Source organism: Ictalurus punctatus, chromosome 3, assembly GCF_001660625.3.
Source record: "Ictalurus punctatus breed USDA103 chromosome 3, Coco_2.0, whole genome shotgun sequence".
NCBI lineage: Eukaryota > Metazoa > Chordata > Actinopteri > Siluriformes > Ictaluridae > Ictalurus > Ictalurus punctatus.
In genome coordinates, this window is record NC_030418.2 from 1,366,375 (window position 1) to 1,384,738 (window position 18,364).

General features: G+C 42.5%; 1 protein-coding gene across 7 annotated transcripts in view; it reads right to left on the reverse strand.

Moving 5' to 3' along the window:
* The window catches only part of syne2b (spectrin repeat containing, nuclear envelope 2b), a 101,195-nt gene that overhangs the window by 80,163 nt on the left and 2,668 nt on the right, over window positions 1–18,364 (reverse strand). For all 7 annotated transcript variants that reach the window (XM_047154444.2, XM_047154441.2, XM_047154443.2 and 4 more), the window contains exons 2-28: window positions 17,900–18,041; window positions 15,904–15,965; window positions 14,593–14,688; window positions 13,574–13,651; window positions 13,400–13,492; window positions 13,018–13,214; window positions 11,887–12,086; window positions 11,599–11,699; window positions 10,984–11,064; window positions 9,764–9,877; window positions 9,427–9,564; window positions 9,116–9,280; window positions 8,730–8,842; window positions 7,405–7,573; window positions 7,176–7,272; window positions 6,814–7,013; window positions 6,541–6,705; window positions 6,303–6,440; window positions 6,069–6,170; window positions 5,758–5,934; window positions 5,468–5,626; window positions 2,269–5,325; window positions 1,958–2,083; window positions 1,170–1,360; window positions 907–985; window positions 657–736; window positions 230–353 (exon numbers count right to left, since the gene is read on the reverse strand). In XM_047154444.2, the coding sequence (XP_047010400.2) occupies window positions 230–353; window positions 657–736; window positions 907–985; window positions 1,170–1,360; window positions 1,958–2,083; window positions 2,269–5,325; window positions 5,468–5,626; window positions 5,758–5,934; window positions 6,069–6,170; window positions 6,303–6,440; window positions 6,541–6,705; window positions 6,814–7,013; window positions 7,176–7,272; window positions 7,405–7,573; window positions 8,730–8,842; window positions 9,116–9,280; window positions 9,427–9,564; window positions 9,764–9,877; window positions 10,984–11,064; window positions 11,599–11,699; window positions 11,887–12,086; window positions 13,018–13,214; window positions 13,400–13,492; window positions 13,574–13,651; window positions 14,593–14,688; window positions 15,904–15,965; window positions 17,900–17,987 (6,390 nt within the window). In that variant the 5' untranslated portion in view covers window positions 17,988–18,041. The remainder of the gene's footprint in view (window positions 1–229; window positions 354–656; window positions 737–906; window positions 986–1,169; window positions 1,361–1,957; window positions 2,084–2,268; window positions 5,326–5,467; window positions 5,627–5,757; window positions 5,935–6,068; window positions 6,171–6,302; window positions 6,441–6,540; window positions 6,706–6,813; window positions 7,014–7,175; window positions 7,273–7,404; window positions 7,574–8,729; window positions 8,843–9,115; window positions 9,281–9,426; window positions 9,565–9,763; window positions 9,878–10,983; window positions 11,065–11,598; window positions 11,700–11,886; window positions 12,087–13,017; window positions 13,215–13,399; window positions 13,493–13,573; window positions 13,652–14,592; window positions 14,689–15,903; window positions 15,966–17,899; window positions 18,042–18,364) is intronic.

An 18,364-nucleotide genomic window follows, 5' to 3' on the forward strand; every position in this document is an offset into this window, starting at 1 on the left:
GTGCGTACAAAATGAAGAGTCACACTCTTGGACACTGCTAGTACGAGCATCTAATTTATGTTTGCTATTTATTTTTTTAATGTTTCAAGTTCGCCACGACGAACACCAATCCACCCAGGCCTGATAAGATAAATAAGTGTATGTGATTAGATAAGGATCTGCTAAAAGTTCGCTGAAATCCCGAACCTCGGCTCGCCACTTGACGACCCCTGGTGAACGGCGACTCTACCTTTAGCTCTCGGAGCCTCTTTTGCAGGTCTGTGGCCGTGGCTGACCCAGAGGGACGATCTCCCAGCATGTTCTGCTCGTTCCTATTCAGCTGAGCTTGCAGGGCGAACCTTGAACTTCTGTACCTGAAAGAAAAAATAAATAAATATATAAAGGATCTTTTTGACACATCTTCAATGTGTTAATTAGATATTTTCATCTTTTGATGATGTGACCAGTAACAAATTGCCCATGGCAAATTAAATATATATATATATATATATATATATATATATATATATATATATATATATATATCACACACACACACATACACATACAATCCACCACTACTAATCTAAGTGTATTGATTCATCAAGATGAACAAATGACACCAAGAACATCTAATCAACTTCGAAGTAAACGTCAAAGGATTCACTTGGATCTACCTGTCCTCCTCCGTGCTTATCTGCTTTAGTATCTCTTTCTTCTCCACGGTTTTTGGCCGGTGAGCTGTGACAGGGGAGGTCTACAACACAAACATGTTTCTACAGTATGTTTAAGTACACTTGGGGGAATTCATCCACGATGAGGTATAATATGGAGTTAGCAAACAGAGTCTCCAATATAAAGACCAAAACACTACAAATCTATCGTACACTTAGGCAGCATCCAACATTATCATCTCTTCACACGTACCTCTGTAGTGATTTCCACAGGTTTCTCTGGATGGGCAGTTTTCTGTAGTGATGTCTCTTTTGCCTGCTCTACAAGCACACTAATGAATCGTAGGAGAGAATACAATGTCATGGAGAAACATGCAAATAAATGAAAGAATGTCAGCTCAGCAATTTTCATGAAAAAAATCTAATCTGAATGATACTGCCAATATGAAAGATTAAAAAAAATTAATTCTCTGTTCCCTTCTAGATCCCTCGTATTAAATCCCTTGTTTTTCTTACCCAGAGTCTGTTGGTGTCATTTCACCATCTCCACTGGACTGACGCTGGATGGCAGCGAGTGTCGTCTCACATTCCTGGAGCTGAGCCCGTTCCAGCCTGTTGGCATCTTCTGGACTCAACGTCTCACACAGCTGCTTTAGGGCGTCCAGCTGCTGGTCAGCCGGAACGAGAATGTTCTCAGAGAAGCAGGCCTGGAGGTGTGGTGGTACAAACAAATAACTTCAACACAAGAGTGTAAAGTCATCTGATGAAGAACTTCTTCTGCATGTAATGTGCTAGAAGTGATTAAAAAAAAAAGACGAATAAAATTCTATTCTAAACGGCTTCCCCCCGGGTCATAAGTGGAATATAACAATTTGGGATGTTACTGGAAACAGGTCATTGGAAAATAATCAACACTGCGGTGGTAACTGTAACTTTGTTTTTTTTTTGTTGTTTTTTTTAAACATCACACTCCCAAGTGTTTTATTACTTTGTGAATTCCCAGAAACAGGTTAGTTAGAGTAAAAGTTTTAGAGTTGAGGTTGTTGTTTGTTAAAATGTGCTGGTTCCCACGGCTGTGAAATGTGGTTAGAGTGCGGGTAATTCTTTTACACACCAGGCAATTTAATACTTTACATTATAAAGGCTAATAAAAGTATCATGAAGTATAACCTAATCCTGGCATTAAATTAACAAAATCGATATCACGGTGCAAACACTAAGGATAATTAAATTGCATTTTTCACACCATTACATTGTATAGATGTAATGCTAAACTGTATACAGAAGACAAAAGTGCACCCTACCTCCCACTGAGTTCTGACAGACTGGGTAAGGAGCTCCATGTCTCGGAGCTGAGATGGGGTGCAGAAAGCCTCCATTCCTTGTACAGCCATCAGGAATTCTTTCAGGAGTTCAAGATCCACAGATTCCTAGAAATCATTTATACACGTCATTCAAGATCTGGTCCACAAGTGCATGAAGGATGAATCACATATACATGTTGGCATGCAACTGTATTGTAACTGCAATCGGTATTATTCTGATGTTGGGATAAACGCAATGTGTCTCAAACCTAATCAACCTCTTTCATTTAAGGATGGTCTATAAAACATACTTCTTTGAAAAGCAGCTGGTCCTGAGTTATCTTCTTGCTCTTTAATATGTTGATAGTCTCTAGAATGCGCTCTTGAAGGCAGTGCTTGGCATCCTCAAACTTTTTCCTTGCCAGGGAAGGATCCTGGGCCTGAGCTGGAGGTTTGAGCTGAGCAACTAAGTTCTGTTGGAGTTGCTCCTGCACCGGGGACTGTGGCTTTTCTAAAACCTCTACCTGAGGCTGTGTATGAGGAGTTTGGCTCTGAATCTGAACTTGATATGGAGCCTCAGATCTTTTTTGTGGGCACTGCTGCTGTTGAGTTTGTGGTTGTTGTGAAGCAGAACCTTGAAGTATGACAAGAGCCTGAGCTGGTGGTTTGACTTGAGCAAGTGACTGCTGTCGGGGTTGCTCCTGTTCTGGTGACTGTGGCGTTTGTAAAACCTGGAATTGAGGCTGTGTCTGAAGAACTGAACTCTGAATCTGGCTCTGAATCTGAACTTGAAATGGGGCCTCAGTCCTGTCTTGTGGCCATTGTTGCTGTTGAGTTGGGGGCTGCTGTTGAGCAGGGCCTTGGGGTCTTACTGGAGCAAGGGATGAAGGTTTGACCTGAGCAACTGACTGCGGTTGGGGTTGCTCCTGTTCTGGCGACTGTGGCTTTTGCAAAACTTGGAACTGAGACGGTGACTGCAATGTTTGGCTCTGAATCTGAACTTGAAATCGAACCTCGGGCTTGTTTTGTGGCCACTGCTGCTGTTGAGTTTGGGGCTGCTGTGGAGCAGGACCTTGAGGGCTTACTGGGGCTTGGGATGGTGGTTGGAAACAATGTGTGTTGGTTGGTTGAGAAACCATTTTCAGAAATGCAACTTTGGATTGTGGTTCTGGCTGCGTAAGCCATTGCTGAGGAGGGCTCTGCGGTCTTGGAGTGACTTGATGTTGGACTTGTGGGTATTCAGACATCTGCAGCTGCAGGTAACTGTGTCTGACCATGTCAGATTGTCTTACTGGTTGCCAGTGCTGTGATGGTACAAATGACTGAACTGGGCTTTGAGGGCTTATTTGTGAATAAGGCTGCACTGTTGGTTCAGATCTAAATTGGCCCCACTGCTGACTCTGTGGCTGGGGACTGGGGTAACCCTGAGACTGGGCATAAGACTGAACATGATATGAACCCTGGACATTGGGGTAATTCTGTGTCACCAGACCTCCTCCTAATGGCGCCCATTGCTGAGGCTGGGTTTGGGAGACACCTTCTGAACGTGGATGGCTCTGGCTCTGAAACTGCACCTGGGGTGACATATGGTATGGCATGAAAGCCTGGTGGAGGGTCTCATGATAACCTTGTGTCGTTATGTCAGGCATGACTGGTCTCCACTGAGGCTGCTGGATGTGGGGTTGTGGTCTTAGCTGAATGTTGTCATGAGTTTGACCCATGCCCATACCCTGAGGTGGGGATTGAGGTGATTTATAGAATTGTGGTTGATTCTGGGGCATGGTGATTATTCGTGGTTGGATAGGAGCTGTACTTTTGGGCTGGGCTGGTGTTATTGAAACACCTTGAGATTGATTGGGAGATACTGCTTGCTGGGGTGGAGACTGGGCTGCAACTGGGTGTGGCTGCCTTTGAGTTATTATTTGAGCATAGAGTGGTGTTGGGGGATGTCTCATGGGTTGACTTTCTTCCTGCATAGCTGGCAGATATTGAGAGGTTTGAGACATAATTGGGGGTTGAGCCTGAGCCATAACCGGTCGTTGCATTAGAGTCATGACTGGTGGTTGCATTTGAGTCATGACTGGTGGCTGCATCTCTGATTGCTTTGTTGGTGGCTGAGTAATTGTGGTGGCTGTGAATAGTCGTGGATGCTGTTGGACAGTCGGAGCCTGAGGTTGTTTTTGTGAAGTAACTGGCACCATAGCTCCTACTGGTTCTTTTGCTGGTATTTGGGAGAGAGGGGCTTGTTGGTGTACTTTACCCAAATTAACGTGCGTTACAGGCTGCTGTTGTCGGACCTGGCCCACTTTGGTTTCTATCACTTGTTGGGTATGACCCATTTTGGCTTGCAAGACAGACTGCTTTTGCTGTACTTGAATCACTTGGAATTGTGTCTGTACGACACTCTTTGGTTCAGACTGGACTGGGTCCAGTGCAGATACCGTAGGTTTAGATGCAACATTGGCAGTGAACGTCGTAGGCTGTTGTTGCTGGGCCTGAATCACTTTGGCATGTGTCTGTGTAACCCTCTCGGCTTGGTTTGTGTCTGTTGTAGAAACCTGAGTTTGAGATACAACAGTGGCAGTAACAGTGATAGGCTGCTGTTGCTCGATCCAAGTCACTCTGGCTTGTGCCTGGAGTGTGTCTGATGTAGACACCGGAGGTTGAGACACAGCAGTGGCAATAACCTTTGGCTGTGTCGGTACTTCTGAACTTACTTTACCCGATTGTTCAGAGGCCAAAACGTCTGCTTGGGCATTCTGTTGTAGCCAAGGCCTATTCTCTGCACGTTTCTGAAATTTCCTTACCTTTACTGACTGTTGAAATAAGGTTTGCTGTTGGCTTGTACCTTGTTTCTGTATTTGCACCTGCTGCTGAGTTTGTTGCTGAGTGTCTAATTGCAAATGTAGTTGTGTTGGTTCCTGTTGCACAGACAGAGGTTGTTGCCTTGTGGGTGCTTGCTGAATTTGCTCTGGTGTTTGTTTCGTATCCAGATGATGTGGCTGAGATTCCATGGTTTCTTTATCGTCACCTCTTTTTTGTCTCTTCGGTTCCCCCAGTGCCACAACACCTACCAGATCACCCTGTGGCTCGACTTCAGGTAGAACCTGTGGTTGTGCAAGTTCTTCAGGTTTACTCTGGGGTGGACGGTCTCCTACCGATTCGTTCTTTAACCGTGGTTCTGCTACTGCTTGGATTTGACTCTTCTCCAATTGGTATTCCTGCACAACAATCATAGGCACTGGCTGAGGTTGCGTTCCGGGTTTCGAAACCTCTCGTTCCTGGACGAAGACCTTTTGTGGAGGCTGATGTCCTGTAGGGCTTCGCTCTCTGCGAGCGCCCAAGGAGCTGAGCATCCCAACGGCTTCCTACAGAAAAACGTACATGAACGATGGTATATTTTATCTCTCATAATCAGTTACGAAGGGACATTTTAGAAGTGACGTATTGGATGGCTTAAAGTAAAACTTCAAAGAACTAAACACAAAATAATGCAAAGTGCTAAAAGACCTGTGATTGTGCGACAGTGGCACGGACTCTGTCCTGCATGGTAGAGGCAATGAGGTACTGCAGAGGTGAGTTCTTCTGACGTGACATCACCATCTCCTGAAGGTCTTGCTCCTCCATCACCACCTGGCCTTCTAACTGCAGACCTCTAGAAATCAGTGACTACAGGGGAGGAAAAGAAAAGAAAGAAATATATGAACAGTTTATTCACTCAGTTTCCAAATAAAACAGAGATGATGTCTGTGAGGGAAAAAAACAAAACAACACAGAAAATGTGAAATCATAATAACTACCCGGGTCCTAGAGTCCTGCCCCCTTTGGTGTCGGTGTGATTTTTCCTTTAGGAGGTCATAAAACTCTCTGACTTCAGTCTCCCAGTGTATAAGTTCGGCCAGACGACCATCCAGGCCCGAAACGCTCTCTTGCAATTCTTCACACACTTGCACGGCCTCGCCGAGTGTCTCCAGCACCTGTTCATGCAAATATCAACACAATCATGCTCAAAAACAGATAAATACATATCACAAATTAATTTTTTTAAAAAAGATTTAAAAAGTTCTGTCACTGGTGTGTGATTGTTTGAAAGATGCCATGCCGTCATCACCTCTGGAACGGCCTGTTTGAGTTTATTTAGCGTTTCAGCTGAGCACTCAAGTGTTGGAGAGAGAGAATCCAGATCGACATCTTGTATTTTCTTCATCACAAACTAAGTATCAAACAGTTTTGGATCAATATTTCAACAACGACTGACAGACACTGAGAGACTACAATTCCATAATTATTGTATAACGACAGGCGATAAAAGTTGGAAATATTACAAATAGATGATTAATCGTACCTGCAGTCTCTTCCTGTACGTATGAAGTGATCCTGATACCACCTCCACTGGTTCTGTCAGAAGCTGTGTGGCCTCTCTAATCAAACCCTGGAGAGTCTGAGGACTCGGTGGAGTTACACTCTGCTCTTCAACGAGTTCCTAGGACAGGGACCATGATATAAAACATCTTTGTTACCATCAATGATATTTTTCTAAATAGCCTGACTAGGTTATGTCGGACGCTTGAAAAGCGACTCACAAACTGGGCTCTTCTGACGAAGTCAGCCCACATCAGATTAATCCTGCAGAGATCGTCAGAAACCGAGCGACTGGTCTGTGGATCCGTGACGTCCTTCAGATAGCTTCCGACTTCGTTCAGACGCTCCCTGCAAGAGCTCCACTCGGACATCATCCCTATCGTCACCTAGAGCGAGAGGCCACGTAATCACATCCGGAATAATAATCATAATCAATAATGCGAAATACGCAGTGTTTTTGAACACGTGACATGTGGCAAGCTGTAGATGTGTACTTCAGCTCGCTGTCCGTGTCTGGTCGTCTGAGTTCCCTGCTCCAGCCAGGCGTGTAGCGAGCTGTAAGTGTCGCAGTAGGACTCCCATGCGGTCAGCGTGCGCGATATAGTGCCTTTTACCATCTTCACCTCCTCGAGTATCGCCGCAGTCTCGGCCTCCGTTTCCTTCATCTGAGTACTGACACGGTTTGAGTCACCCGCTGGCACAGAGGAGGGGAAAGCAATTATCAAACACCCGCACGTTTAGTGGTTTAATCCTGTAATGCAATATCGATTATACATCATAACGGATTTCATCTTGATGTACTCAGGCTTTTAATTTTTTGGCTTTTACTTCATCTGGACAGAAAACACTTACTCACCCAGAGCAGACTTGCTGGTGTATTTGTTAGCAATGTGTCTGAGCTTGCAAAGAGTTCCTTCCAGCTTAGAAGTCAATTCCTGCTTGCTGACTGTCTCCTACATGACCAAACAAACACTTTCATTCCCATCGCAAACATCTACGCGCACGTTAATTTTACAGGACACAGTGAATATGCTGTTATGGATTTCAGACCGAATGGCATTTCTTAACTTATTATACTCTCTTACATTCCAGTCCTTCATCAGGACCCGCACAGCCTCCTGGGAAATGTAGCCTCTTTTCCAAGTACGTAGCTTGAGGGTAAGCTGAGCCAGCAGATCTAGCACTGTGTGTCTGTGCTCCTGGTACTCCAGTCTAATGCCATGATACTTAGCGCTGACACGCACACTAGTGAACCTAATATACACGTGAACACACAGCAATAAGATTCAAACATTAGTTCTGACAAAACCTAAGAAATTAACTAAATATTAAAAATCATTCCACCATCATAGCTCTATTAAAGTGATGGATTTTTATTTATTAAAGAACAGCATGCTGTACTTTTTATCCTTTTATAATTACATTTGATGTCCCTCCCCAGCCTCATTTTTATCTCTCTCTTGAAGTTAACAAGGCAAACGCAGCTCGTCATGATCCCAAGAAAGCGCAAACTCATCTTTCTGACTCTTACACAGCACTGAAAACATGACCTCACAGACAGCGTCACAGTTTCAACAACTGCACCGCTTTTATCTTTACCCCGCTCACGTGGCGTGTCTGCCGTACAAATCCCTGTGAATGAGAGGTTACTACGGAAACGATAACGTATTAGAACGAGTGGGTTAATATAATATAAACCTGTGATATGCAGCAGTGCTACTGTCCAAGTTGCTGTAATAATCGGCACCTTCTGACCAATCTAAATTCAGAATTAGAGATCGACCGATATTTAAGCATGTTTCCATAATCGGTTATCAGTTTTGAAATATCGGATCTACCGATAAATGGCGTTTTGAGAATTGCGCACAGGGCCGGCATTTTTGTTGGCAGTCGGGGTTTTTTTTTTTGTTAGAATTATTTTTTTTTACCTGTTTGTTAACGTCATCAAAGCTTTTAATTAAAAAAAAAAAAAAAAAGACCAGTAACAGTGCACTTTTTTTTGCACTCTTCAGACCCCTCTATTGGTGCATAAATAAGAATTGTTTTGTTTTGTATGCAAGGATGTGAAATTGACAAGATTGTTCAAATAAAACGGTTTGTTCAGTTCAGTGGTGGTGTTATCACTGTGTCAAAAACAGAAGTAAAACAACGAAAAATATCGTTTCTGCATATCGGTTATCGGGCACATAAACATGCAAATAATCTATATCGGTTATTTAAAAAATCAATATCGGTCATCTCTATTCAGAATCCAATAACACTGCAGTACAACAGCAAGTATTCTAATCTCAGGTCCCGCTTTTGGTTGATGGAATCTAACGCTGGAAATACTGAAACCTGTCCTCGATTTGCTTGTGCCCGAAAATCACAAATTATCCCAAAGAAGAGTTTAGATTTTTAATTCACCCACCTTCGCTTTATCTCCTCCAGCTTGTCAGTAGGAACCACCATTTCTCCGTACTCATCCATATTCTGGAAAATCTGGAAAGTCTTCATGTGATGAGGCATCTCCTCTAGACATGACTGAACACAAACCCAGGCCAAAAAAATACTAATAATTTTTTATTATTATTATGCACGATCGCTTCTTTCATTGTTTTTTAACATGTATTAACAAAATAGAGTATTTAACTTCATACACCATTCATCTAAACGGATCAAATATTTAATCTGACCAATTATGATGAGACTATAAGAACCTGTATGAGGGTATAACCTCCGTAATTACAGACCAACCGCATCTGAAAAGAATCAATATCTAGTGATTACTTCAGCTGCTACAGTTATTAGAAGCACCTTAAACAGCTCGTGTTTCTCGCGGGCCTCCTGAGCAGCTCGCGCATGGTCCTGACGATCATCACCACCATCTGCCAAGGCCTCCTCGGCCCTCAGTAACCAGCGGCCCACCGTGTCCAGAGGAGTGGGCAGACTCAGGTCTAGCTCTGTCTTATACTCGCGCAGCTAAATCCAACAAATAAAACGATGAATACACGAATGAAATTCATCTGAATCATTCCGATGCATAATTCACTAACATATATAAAAGCACGGTTCTTTAAAGTTCTTTAAGGTTCTTCAGTGAACACAATGATGGTGTGACCTATGACCTTTTCAGCCAAGGAATCCCAGGTGCGTCGGAGAGCCCGCTGCTCGTCGCTCAGCTTCACAGTCCTCTTCATCGCAGTCAGCAGCGGCATCACGGGCCGGCGCTGCTCGTTAAAGGACACCACAAAAGTCTGGAACACCTGAAATAAGGAATGTTTGAGACAGATGACAAAAAATTCAAATTCATCATGCTTTATTGTTTTGTAAAATAGTTTTTTTCACCATCGTTTGCTTTTAAACCATTAGTTCTGTCAGGTACATCCTCGTGCATTCCAAAGTTACTTCCTTTTAACCCCATACTAACATTTCTTTGGAAGTGTTTTTTTGATCAGTTCTTACGTGGTATCTCTCAGCGTAGCTCTCACCCTCGGTGGACTCCCATCCCTCCAGCAGCTCCTGATAGGCCTGCTCCAGCCAACACGTCACCTCCTGGACTTTCTGAGTGGGCGAGGTCTAAACATATTTTTAAGAACGTATTATAAAAATACGTACCTAAAACTAAAAATGTGAACGGAATTTATTGTTCTTTATATCGCAGCTCTGTTGAGTTTTCGTTACCGATTAGTCACAAGGTGTTGATTAAATTTCTATATCGGACCAGTTCCGGACACAAGGTTTATATATTTAAAGTGAGTGCTGTAATAAGTTATCGTTTCCATAGTAACAGCTTACACAGAGACTTGTATAGGGGACGCTTCACACGAATGGACTGAGTGTCCGTGCTTAGTAGCAGTCAGAGGTAAAGCTGTACACTTTGTGTTTTCTGGCACAGGAAAGCCTTCAAGAAAGAGGAATTTGCGCTTTGTGGTTCCTCTAAGACACCGTGCTGCCAGTTTTAGTCAAGTTTAGAATCAAGAGCCCTGACCATGAGGTATACAGTAAGTGCAGACATACAGGGGTTTGTATTACTTCCTCATAGAATAATCTAACTACTAGGAAAGCGGAGTTAGTCAACTCGGATGGTTACAGACAGTCACTGAGGCCGAACTTGGACAGGGGAAAAAGATAAAAACTCTTTGGTCTAAATAAATTAGAAATCAAGATTTCTAAGGTGCTGAGGATTACTGGACAGCCGTATTCTATTCCGTGTGAAGCATTTCGCTCGACCACAGGAGTACGGTTTCGTGTAATTTGAGGAAAGTGACGCAGTCAGAATGTCAGTGCTGTTTTAAGTTCTCTGGCACTCGTTCATTCAGTCCTTGCCCAGGTTTAATGGAAGGAATTAATGACACCGTTATAGAGGTCACCTCTTTTCATCAAGCCCCACGCCTCCCACACACTCAAACGGCAAAACAAACATAAACAAACAACCACTGGTATGCCTGCTACTGCTGTGTGAAGCTAATCAAGACATTGTTAATCTCATATACGAATGATACAGGTGTCTGTATTTTGATGAATAAAATTACTACCAGCTTTTCTACCACAGTGCTGCTAGTGAACGCTCGATTCCGATTGGACACAAGGTGTCGATGGCGTTTCTGTGACGCAGGACAGACAGACGAGCGCAAAGACAATAAGGCATAGATAGAGGGAGAGGATAAAAGGGGTGAACGTACCTGTCGGAGTGGAGAGGCTGCAACAGCAGGAGTGAAGTTACAGGGCAGGTTCACAGGCGTAGTCGGAGCGAGATATTGAACCTTGGGTAGAAATGAAGCTTCAAATTAAACGTTAAAGCGACAGTCTGGTCAAAAGTGGCATTTATACAAATCCATTTTTACCGCAAATGTAGGCTAGAATCACCAGTGTAGCTCGAAGCCACCAGTTTAGCATCAAACAAAAAACTTTAATATGTAAATAATCTGGGACTATAATAATCACTTCCTCTGCAGGATTCTGCCTTCAAACCTCGGACCACACCCTCTACCAGAGTCTGAGGCTGGTGTGGAGTGAGCGCAAACTCTAAACCTGGAGCTACGACAGTTTTAAGCTCTGCAACATTCCATCGCAATAGATATCTGTGTCGTACAGTGTCCGAATTTAGTAATCTGGTCATATAACATAACGATCATTTAGTAATCTGGTAGCTAGTGTTATCCACTTGTTGATCTATTGCAAAAATACAAAGTGTCACGATGGGGATAATTATGCGGGGATGAAAATGTTTCAGTATTCTTAAATGAATTCTTGCACCCCCAAAATCAAACTGAGCCCAGAATCCATAAGAACTGTACCTGCATGTCCTCTTCGGAAGCAGGCGTGTCTTTGGAGTATTGGAGAAACTGAGCCACATACGTCATTATGGACTTCTCATCCGGGTCTCTCACATCGACATCTGCCACACACAAACAATAATTCATATATTTATAAAAAGGAAGGTCTTTTTTATTTGGAAAAGCCAAAATAATCACTGCTGGAACAAACAGGTTCAAGAAACGCATAGGCGGATATGATTACCATAGGCGTTGTAAAAAAAAAAAAAAAAAAATTTATTCCATTGTACAGTATAAAAACACACACACCTGCTGGATCCAGTAAGCGGGGTATATGTAACTCTCTCTCAGCGATCTGGAACGCCTCCTCCAGGTTCTGTCGGTTGCTTCTGGTTCTAGCCTTGGATAAGCTCACCACATCCGGCCTCAGAGCGCAGAGGATGGCCAAGAACACCACGCCGCTCCTCCAACTCGCCTTAAAGTCCTTCACGTTCAGAGTACAGCCGGCCCTGAGAGCGAACGACAGACGGACATACACAAGAGAAAGATGCGGATCAGACTCTGAAACAGACCCGAATAATAAACAGAGGACAGATGAGTGACTATCAAAAGAGAGAATATGCTTTTAAAATATTGACACCGGAGAAAAAAACCCAACCAAACAAGCAAGTTAATGAAAGTACAGAAAATCTTTCATTTGGAATCTCATTTATTTGTATTTAATTATACTGTAAACGCATCCTATTAGTGCTAGCAGATCATTTTTACACGCTTCTTTACATGATAGCGCTAATGCACAGACATTTCTATTACAGTTAGCACTGGTGGGCGTGTCCAGTTCACCAGGTAAAATACTGAGGATATGCAATATGAACATATAACTTCTTTCCCCGTCATCGAACAAACTGATCATCGTTTTTTCTCAATCAAAACTTTTTTTAAACAGTGTCCTCGATGCGGCCCAGGGCGACGTCGATTATTTTCCTACGACAGCGCGTCCTGAGGTATTCCTGCAACATTATAAATATTTTATTCATTAAAGAATGCCTACTATGTACGTTGTTATGTACGTACATACGTACTATGTACGTATACCAGCTATAAACAGTCGTTCCCTCACCGGCCTCTCTTTCTTTCTCTCACTCTCATCATATTACAGAAAAACCACAAAGCATAAAACCTTGTCCTGAAGACCTCCCTGTGTCTGAAAACTGACACTGGAGACTCCTTATATGAATGCGAAATAAACATCTTCCTACAGAAAACCTCGCTTTTACAACAATTACGCACATTTTAATACGCTTATGTCGACCGTCCTTGTACTGGTTAGTGGTATAAGACAATGTATAGTCCTCATACTGTTCTGTGTATGTACTGACTTGTAGTCGAAATAAAAATTAGTCTAGTTGAAGTATTAAACAAAAGTGTCTTGTCTCTCACTTGTGGCACTGCTCTCTGACCCAGAGCAGCAAAGCTTTTTTAGCGGAGATCCTGAAGCGGGTGTGTAGCGGTGACCCGCGAGGTGGCACCGGGCTACCACGTGCACTGCTGCTCGTCGAACGCGTGTCCAGACTGGTCAACGACTCCAGAGACGACTGGCGAGAACTGAAGGACAGCGTGCTCGCCAGCTCCTCTATCTGGATGAGGACGGAATAAGAAACGAAGACGTAAGACTAAACCGTGAGTGGATCTGACGTTTTATATATAAGTGACTCTCTAACCCAAATTGTAAAAATTTATACTTGGACACTTTTTCCATCCATCTGCTTAAAAATAATAAAAGGTCACTAATTTCAGTAATCTACAGTAATATTAAACTCACATGGAAGTGCATGATGATGGTCCAGATCAGCCCCAGGATGATGGAGGGTTTGCCGTCCATGATGTCAGGAACATTTATGTTGACCAGTTTGATCTGGCAGGACAAAACAGCAAGATTACCACATTTCTATCTCTCTAATGTGACACAGGGTGCGAATGAGCGTTAAAGGCTTACCGATTTCCCCCTGAGGAAGGCCAGGGCTTTCTCGATGTTCGTCCTGTGCTGGAACACGCCTCTGCCTTTCTCTCGGCTCTGAAAACAATAAGGACGGGTCAGCTAGCAAAAGTAAAAAGCTTAATTCTTATCTCCTTTAAATACCGAATGGGAACACGCGAGGCTTCATGACAACACGGCAAGGATTACATGCTTGTATGGCTCTTTTATGCCGACACATTGCACATCTTGATGTGTAATCGACAATCCAATACATTTAATACAATAAAGTTTTACGTTTTGAGGAGTAAAAGGACACACCTCTTGCTTGCTTCTGCAGTTGTACAGAAGATGGTCCCACATGGACACCCTAAAGGGTAGCTCTTCCTAAAACAGTTTATGCCCGGGTCACCCTTGCCCCAGTGGATGCTAGACCCGGATATGTACCTGCTGTCATATCATATCATATCATATCATATCTAAAGCCCTGTGTTCATCCCAGGAAGTCTTATTCACAATATGCTACACACTCAGTACTGTTTGTCTTTACACTTCTACACGTTTACTGTAATGATTTCCAATCGCATCTATATCTGGCTTACTATAGAGCCGCTTTGTGCCAATGTCGATATGAATAAAACTGAATTGAACTAAAACTCCTTCACTGGGAATGACAGGCAGACAGGCCACACCCCCTTTTACTTTTATTGACTAACACATTGCTGAACACTTAAACATCACTACAGAGATGATTTAACACTTGGTTACACTGACATTAACTCAGTCACGATCATTTCCAGTGGTACAAAGTCCCAAACCATCAGCTTCCAGCATGTTTAATGTTAAAAATTGGGTTCAAGAAACACAACTGCTTGCAAACATCAGTAACAAAGATACACCACCGAGAGAAACACCCGACTTTTGTTTCTATTTACGACGCGGTTCTCGACATGATCGTATCGTAGCGCAGGAAATGCCGGCTCGGCGTTTGAGCAGATATTTTCAATATTTGCATGCACAGATTTCAGGAACACGCTCACCATCCTCTGGCTGCACATCACCTCCAGCAGGTCCAGTAGTCTGGATCCATCTCTGAAATCGCTAAACAGGTCCAGCACGGCCACTGGAGGCCTCCTCTGAGGGGGGGATAAAAAGGTACACCAGGTTAAAACTAAATGGAGAGACTAACTCTAGATTTAGGGCAGTCATGTTGAGACCAAAATCTCTTTTACAAGCGAGCCTTGGTCAAGAAGACAGCACGACAGTTCAGAAGCAGGACATAAACAATACAGCAACCACACTGAAACCGTTCCGTTATAAATCCATTTGAGTCTAGATGTGATTAAACGCACAAGAAATTCCTGTAAGTCATTCCATGAAAATGAAGGTCACGACAAGAACAAAGTGCATTTCATGTTTTTATCTTGTTTTGCAGCTCAGAGAGAGAATACTCCACTGTGTCTCACTGAAATTACGAAATAGTGAAATTTCACACTGGAATAAATAAATATAACCATGACATTTCTGACATCATGTGTATATTTATACACCTCAAGAAAGACATGCTGCTTTGCTGAGATCAAGGTTTGGTGTGGGATTGAGTGTAGCTAACTCCAGAATTATTGGCACCCTTCATTATAATAAATAAATAAATAAACAACACAATAAGTGATATTCAGGCTCTTTCCAACTTTACTACAGATTTTTATAAAACTTGTTTACTATGATCCTGATTGTTGATCCTTATTTTCTCAAGAATGATCAGTTGTTTGCATTTATTTGACATATTTACAGTCAATAATTGCTATGTTTCTTTAAAAAGGAGGAAGGCAATACAATCTTTTTTTCCATTATCATGAAGAGTGCCAATAATTCAGGAGTTAACTGTAGGTTAATATAACACTGAAGTAGTGTGTGTGTGTGTGTGTGTGTGTGTGTGTGTGTGTGTGTGTGTCTAACTCCTGTTGCTGTCCGTCTCTATATTTCATTAGGTTATATTTACCCTCTCCTTCCCCCCGACACTCCATGCAGTAATGACCTTTACTTTAGAGAGCAGGAAACAAGACATTACACTTAGAATTGTTACAAACGGGGGGAAAAAATCTGAAAATGTTTGAAAGTAACGTTAGAGTCATTTAGAGACCTACTTAAAAAATACCACTTAGATATTATACTCTTTTTTTTTTTTTTTTTAATATATCACAGAGCACTCCAGACACGGTGCTCCCTTCTGTATTGACTTACTAGGAAATATGACCCCCCCCCCCCCCCCACACACACACACACACACTCTCACTTCAGTGTAATGAGGTTTGGGATAACGTGTTTGAACTTTCACCCCCTGACCTCACCTTTGATAACTGTGCATTTACCCAGTTGGTGAAGGTTCTCTTCTGAATCTGTTCCTGCTCCACTGAGGAAAGAAAATGAAAAAAAGTTTGCACATTAAAACAACTGTAACACAAAAAGGGTGTTCCTGGGAATTATATTATTTGCATGACTAACTAACTTACAAACAAATAAATACTGCCAACTAAATAATACAAATTTTTTAAATATGTTTTATTTATTCGGTTTCTTAATTTCGAAACCATGAAAAACCCTTTTTTTTTTTTTCAGTCCTTGTTCCACCTGTAAAATTAATTTGCTCAGCATCCACAAATATGGAAGTTTCCCCAACTGAGAAATAAATAAATAAAAACGTTAACTGAGACTTTATCTCTCACAATTGCGTCTTCTCACAATTCTCACTTTTTTCTTCGCATTTTTGAGTCAACGTCTCACAATTCACACTTTCTTCCCTCCTAACTGCAAGTTCATGTCACACAATTTGGACTTTATTTCTCGCAATTTGGACATGAACTGGACATCTAGTGAGTTACAAAGAAAGCATTCATCGTTCTCTATAAGCAGGCTATATAAGCAGACACTCGTCAGCTAGGCAAGACAAGGAAAACCAGACACTAGCACGCTCATAACCTCCTAAGTTAGTCACAATATAAATACTGCGTCAAGTGCGAGTAAAAACGTCGCAATTACCTTACCTTACTAACCCCGATTTAAATAAATGGATTAGTTAGAAATTGAATATGTCCTATTTTTCCCCGTTAAATGTAATCAATCAGTCAAGAAGCATCTGAAATTTGCTTCTTTATTTTGCATTGCAGTCTCAGAAATAAAAGCACCAAGCTGTACTTTTTCCTTGTCTCTGGAGCACTGGAGCATCCGGGGATTACCCTGTGTACCTTTAATATGAGAAGACACACTCTGTGTATCTTTAACTGTTTTTTAAAGTAAGACTTTAAAAGGTACATCAGTAGTCCTTAAGGTCCGATTATTCAATGTTTTTAAGGAAACAAAGAATGACCTGGATGGGTCGCCGAACCATCGCAAGGCACCATGCACAAGCGCACACACACACACACCCACCCACATTCGCACTGTGTAACTTTTAGAGTGCAGAACAACTCTGTATTCGAATCCTTCCTCTTTTCATCTTGCACAGAATGATACCACATTGTTCAAATCATGCCGTTTTTGTTTCTTTCCTAATCCACTTTACCCTCATAAATCTCTGCAAAATCAGTCAAGTCCTGAGCCAGGTGCAGCTTCTCCTTCACAAGTTCATCGGCTTCCATCTTCCCAAAATCCACTTCCTGTCCTTACTGAAGCTCTTTAACATGCTCAGCTGTAATCCTAGACGTGTAAACCTGTCTCCTTCCGGCTTTCCAGACTCTCACGCAGGGTTGCTCTCGAAGCGCTCCACCGAACTCAAGGCTTCTGGTAAAGAAACTCACAAAATGCTCTGATCACTTAAGAACTCACTATACTTCAGGACTGATCTTTTCCTCTCTGTTACACTGAGAGAACTCTGAAAGCATCTCTCTCTCAGTGCTGATATACATGACCACCCTCCCTATGAATAACACTCCCCAGATTTAATCCAGGAGGTGCCGCTTACACCCGAGGGATTCGTGGTGTGGGAACTAAGCCGTAAGGGCTAATTTATTTCATTTAGGAACTGCACCAGAAATTTATCCACGGCAAGTTAGCTTTCACTTCGCATTTAAACAGAAGAGAAGAAGGTCAGCGTTGCTAACTGTGTCAAACCATATCCTCCTGTTTGCTTTTTTTAAAGCCCTTGGCTCGAGCGATGCTGTCTCACGATAGCAAGCGGGCCGTGCTCCAAGTAACTCGAGCGTGAGAGAAGAGACGAAGCAGAGATGCACAAACTCGTCCGCACAATGAAATCCAGTTTTCCTGTGTATGCTGAAGATGTCTAAACCACTGGTAGTCCATCTGTGAGCATAAAAAAATAAAATAACCAAAACAGGTATATGAACTGACCTTGTAGCAGTACATGGACGTCATCAATGTCCAGCGGGAGAGAACCGCGCTCCACGACTGGGTCCTCCGAGGTCCTCTCTGATGCCATGGTGACCTCAAAGGGACAGACCGAATAGGATCTCCGCTAACACATGGCCTTAATCTGAGGAGATGATTCAGAAAACGGTCAATAGTGGACTTATTCTCACTTCTATCCATGTAACGATAATTATTTAATCTTTTATTGTGGGCCATGAATCAGCAACGCAGCATGTAAGGAATAAAAGGCATCAGGGCGAGCTATTAAAGGAAAATAATCCACGACAGGGTGGTGTGATGCAGCCTGACGCATAATTAAGCTACTCTTGCCACCCTGAAGTGTTATCCCTCTTATACGGCGGAAATTTCCCAACGATTACGATTTTTTTTAATGTATTAATGAATAAACACAGGATGCTTTTTATCCATTTAATGGTACATTTAACG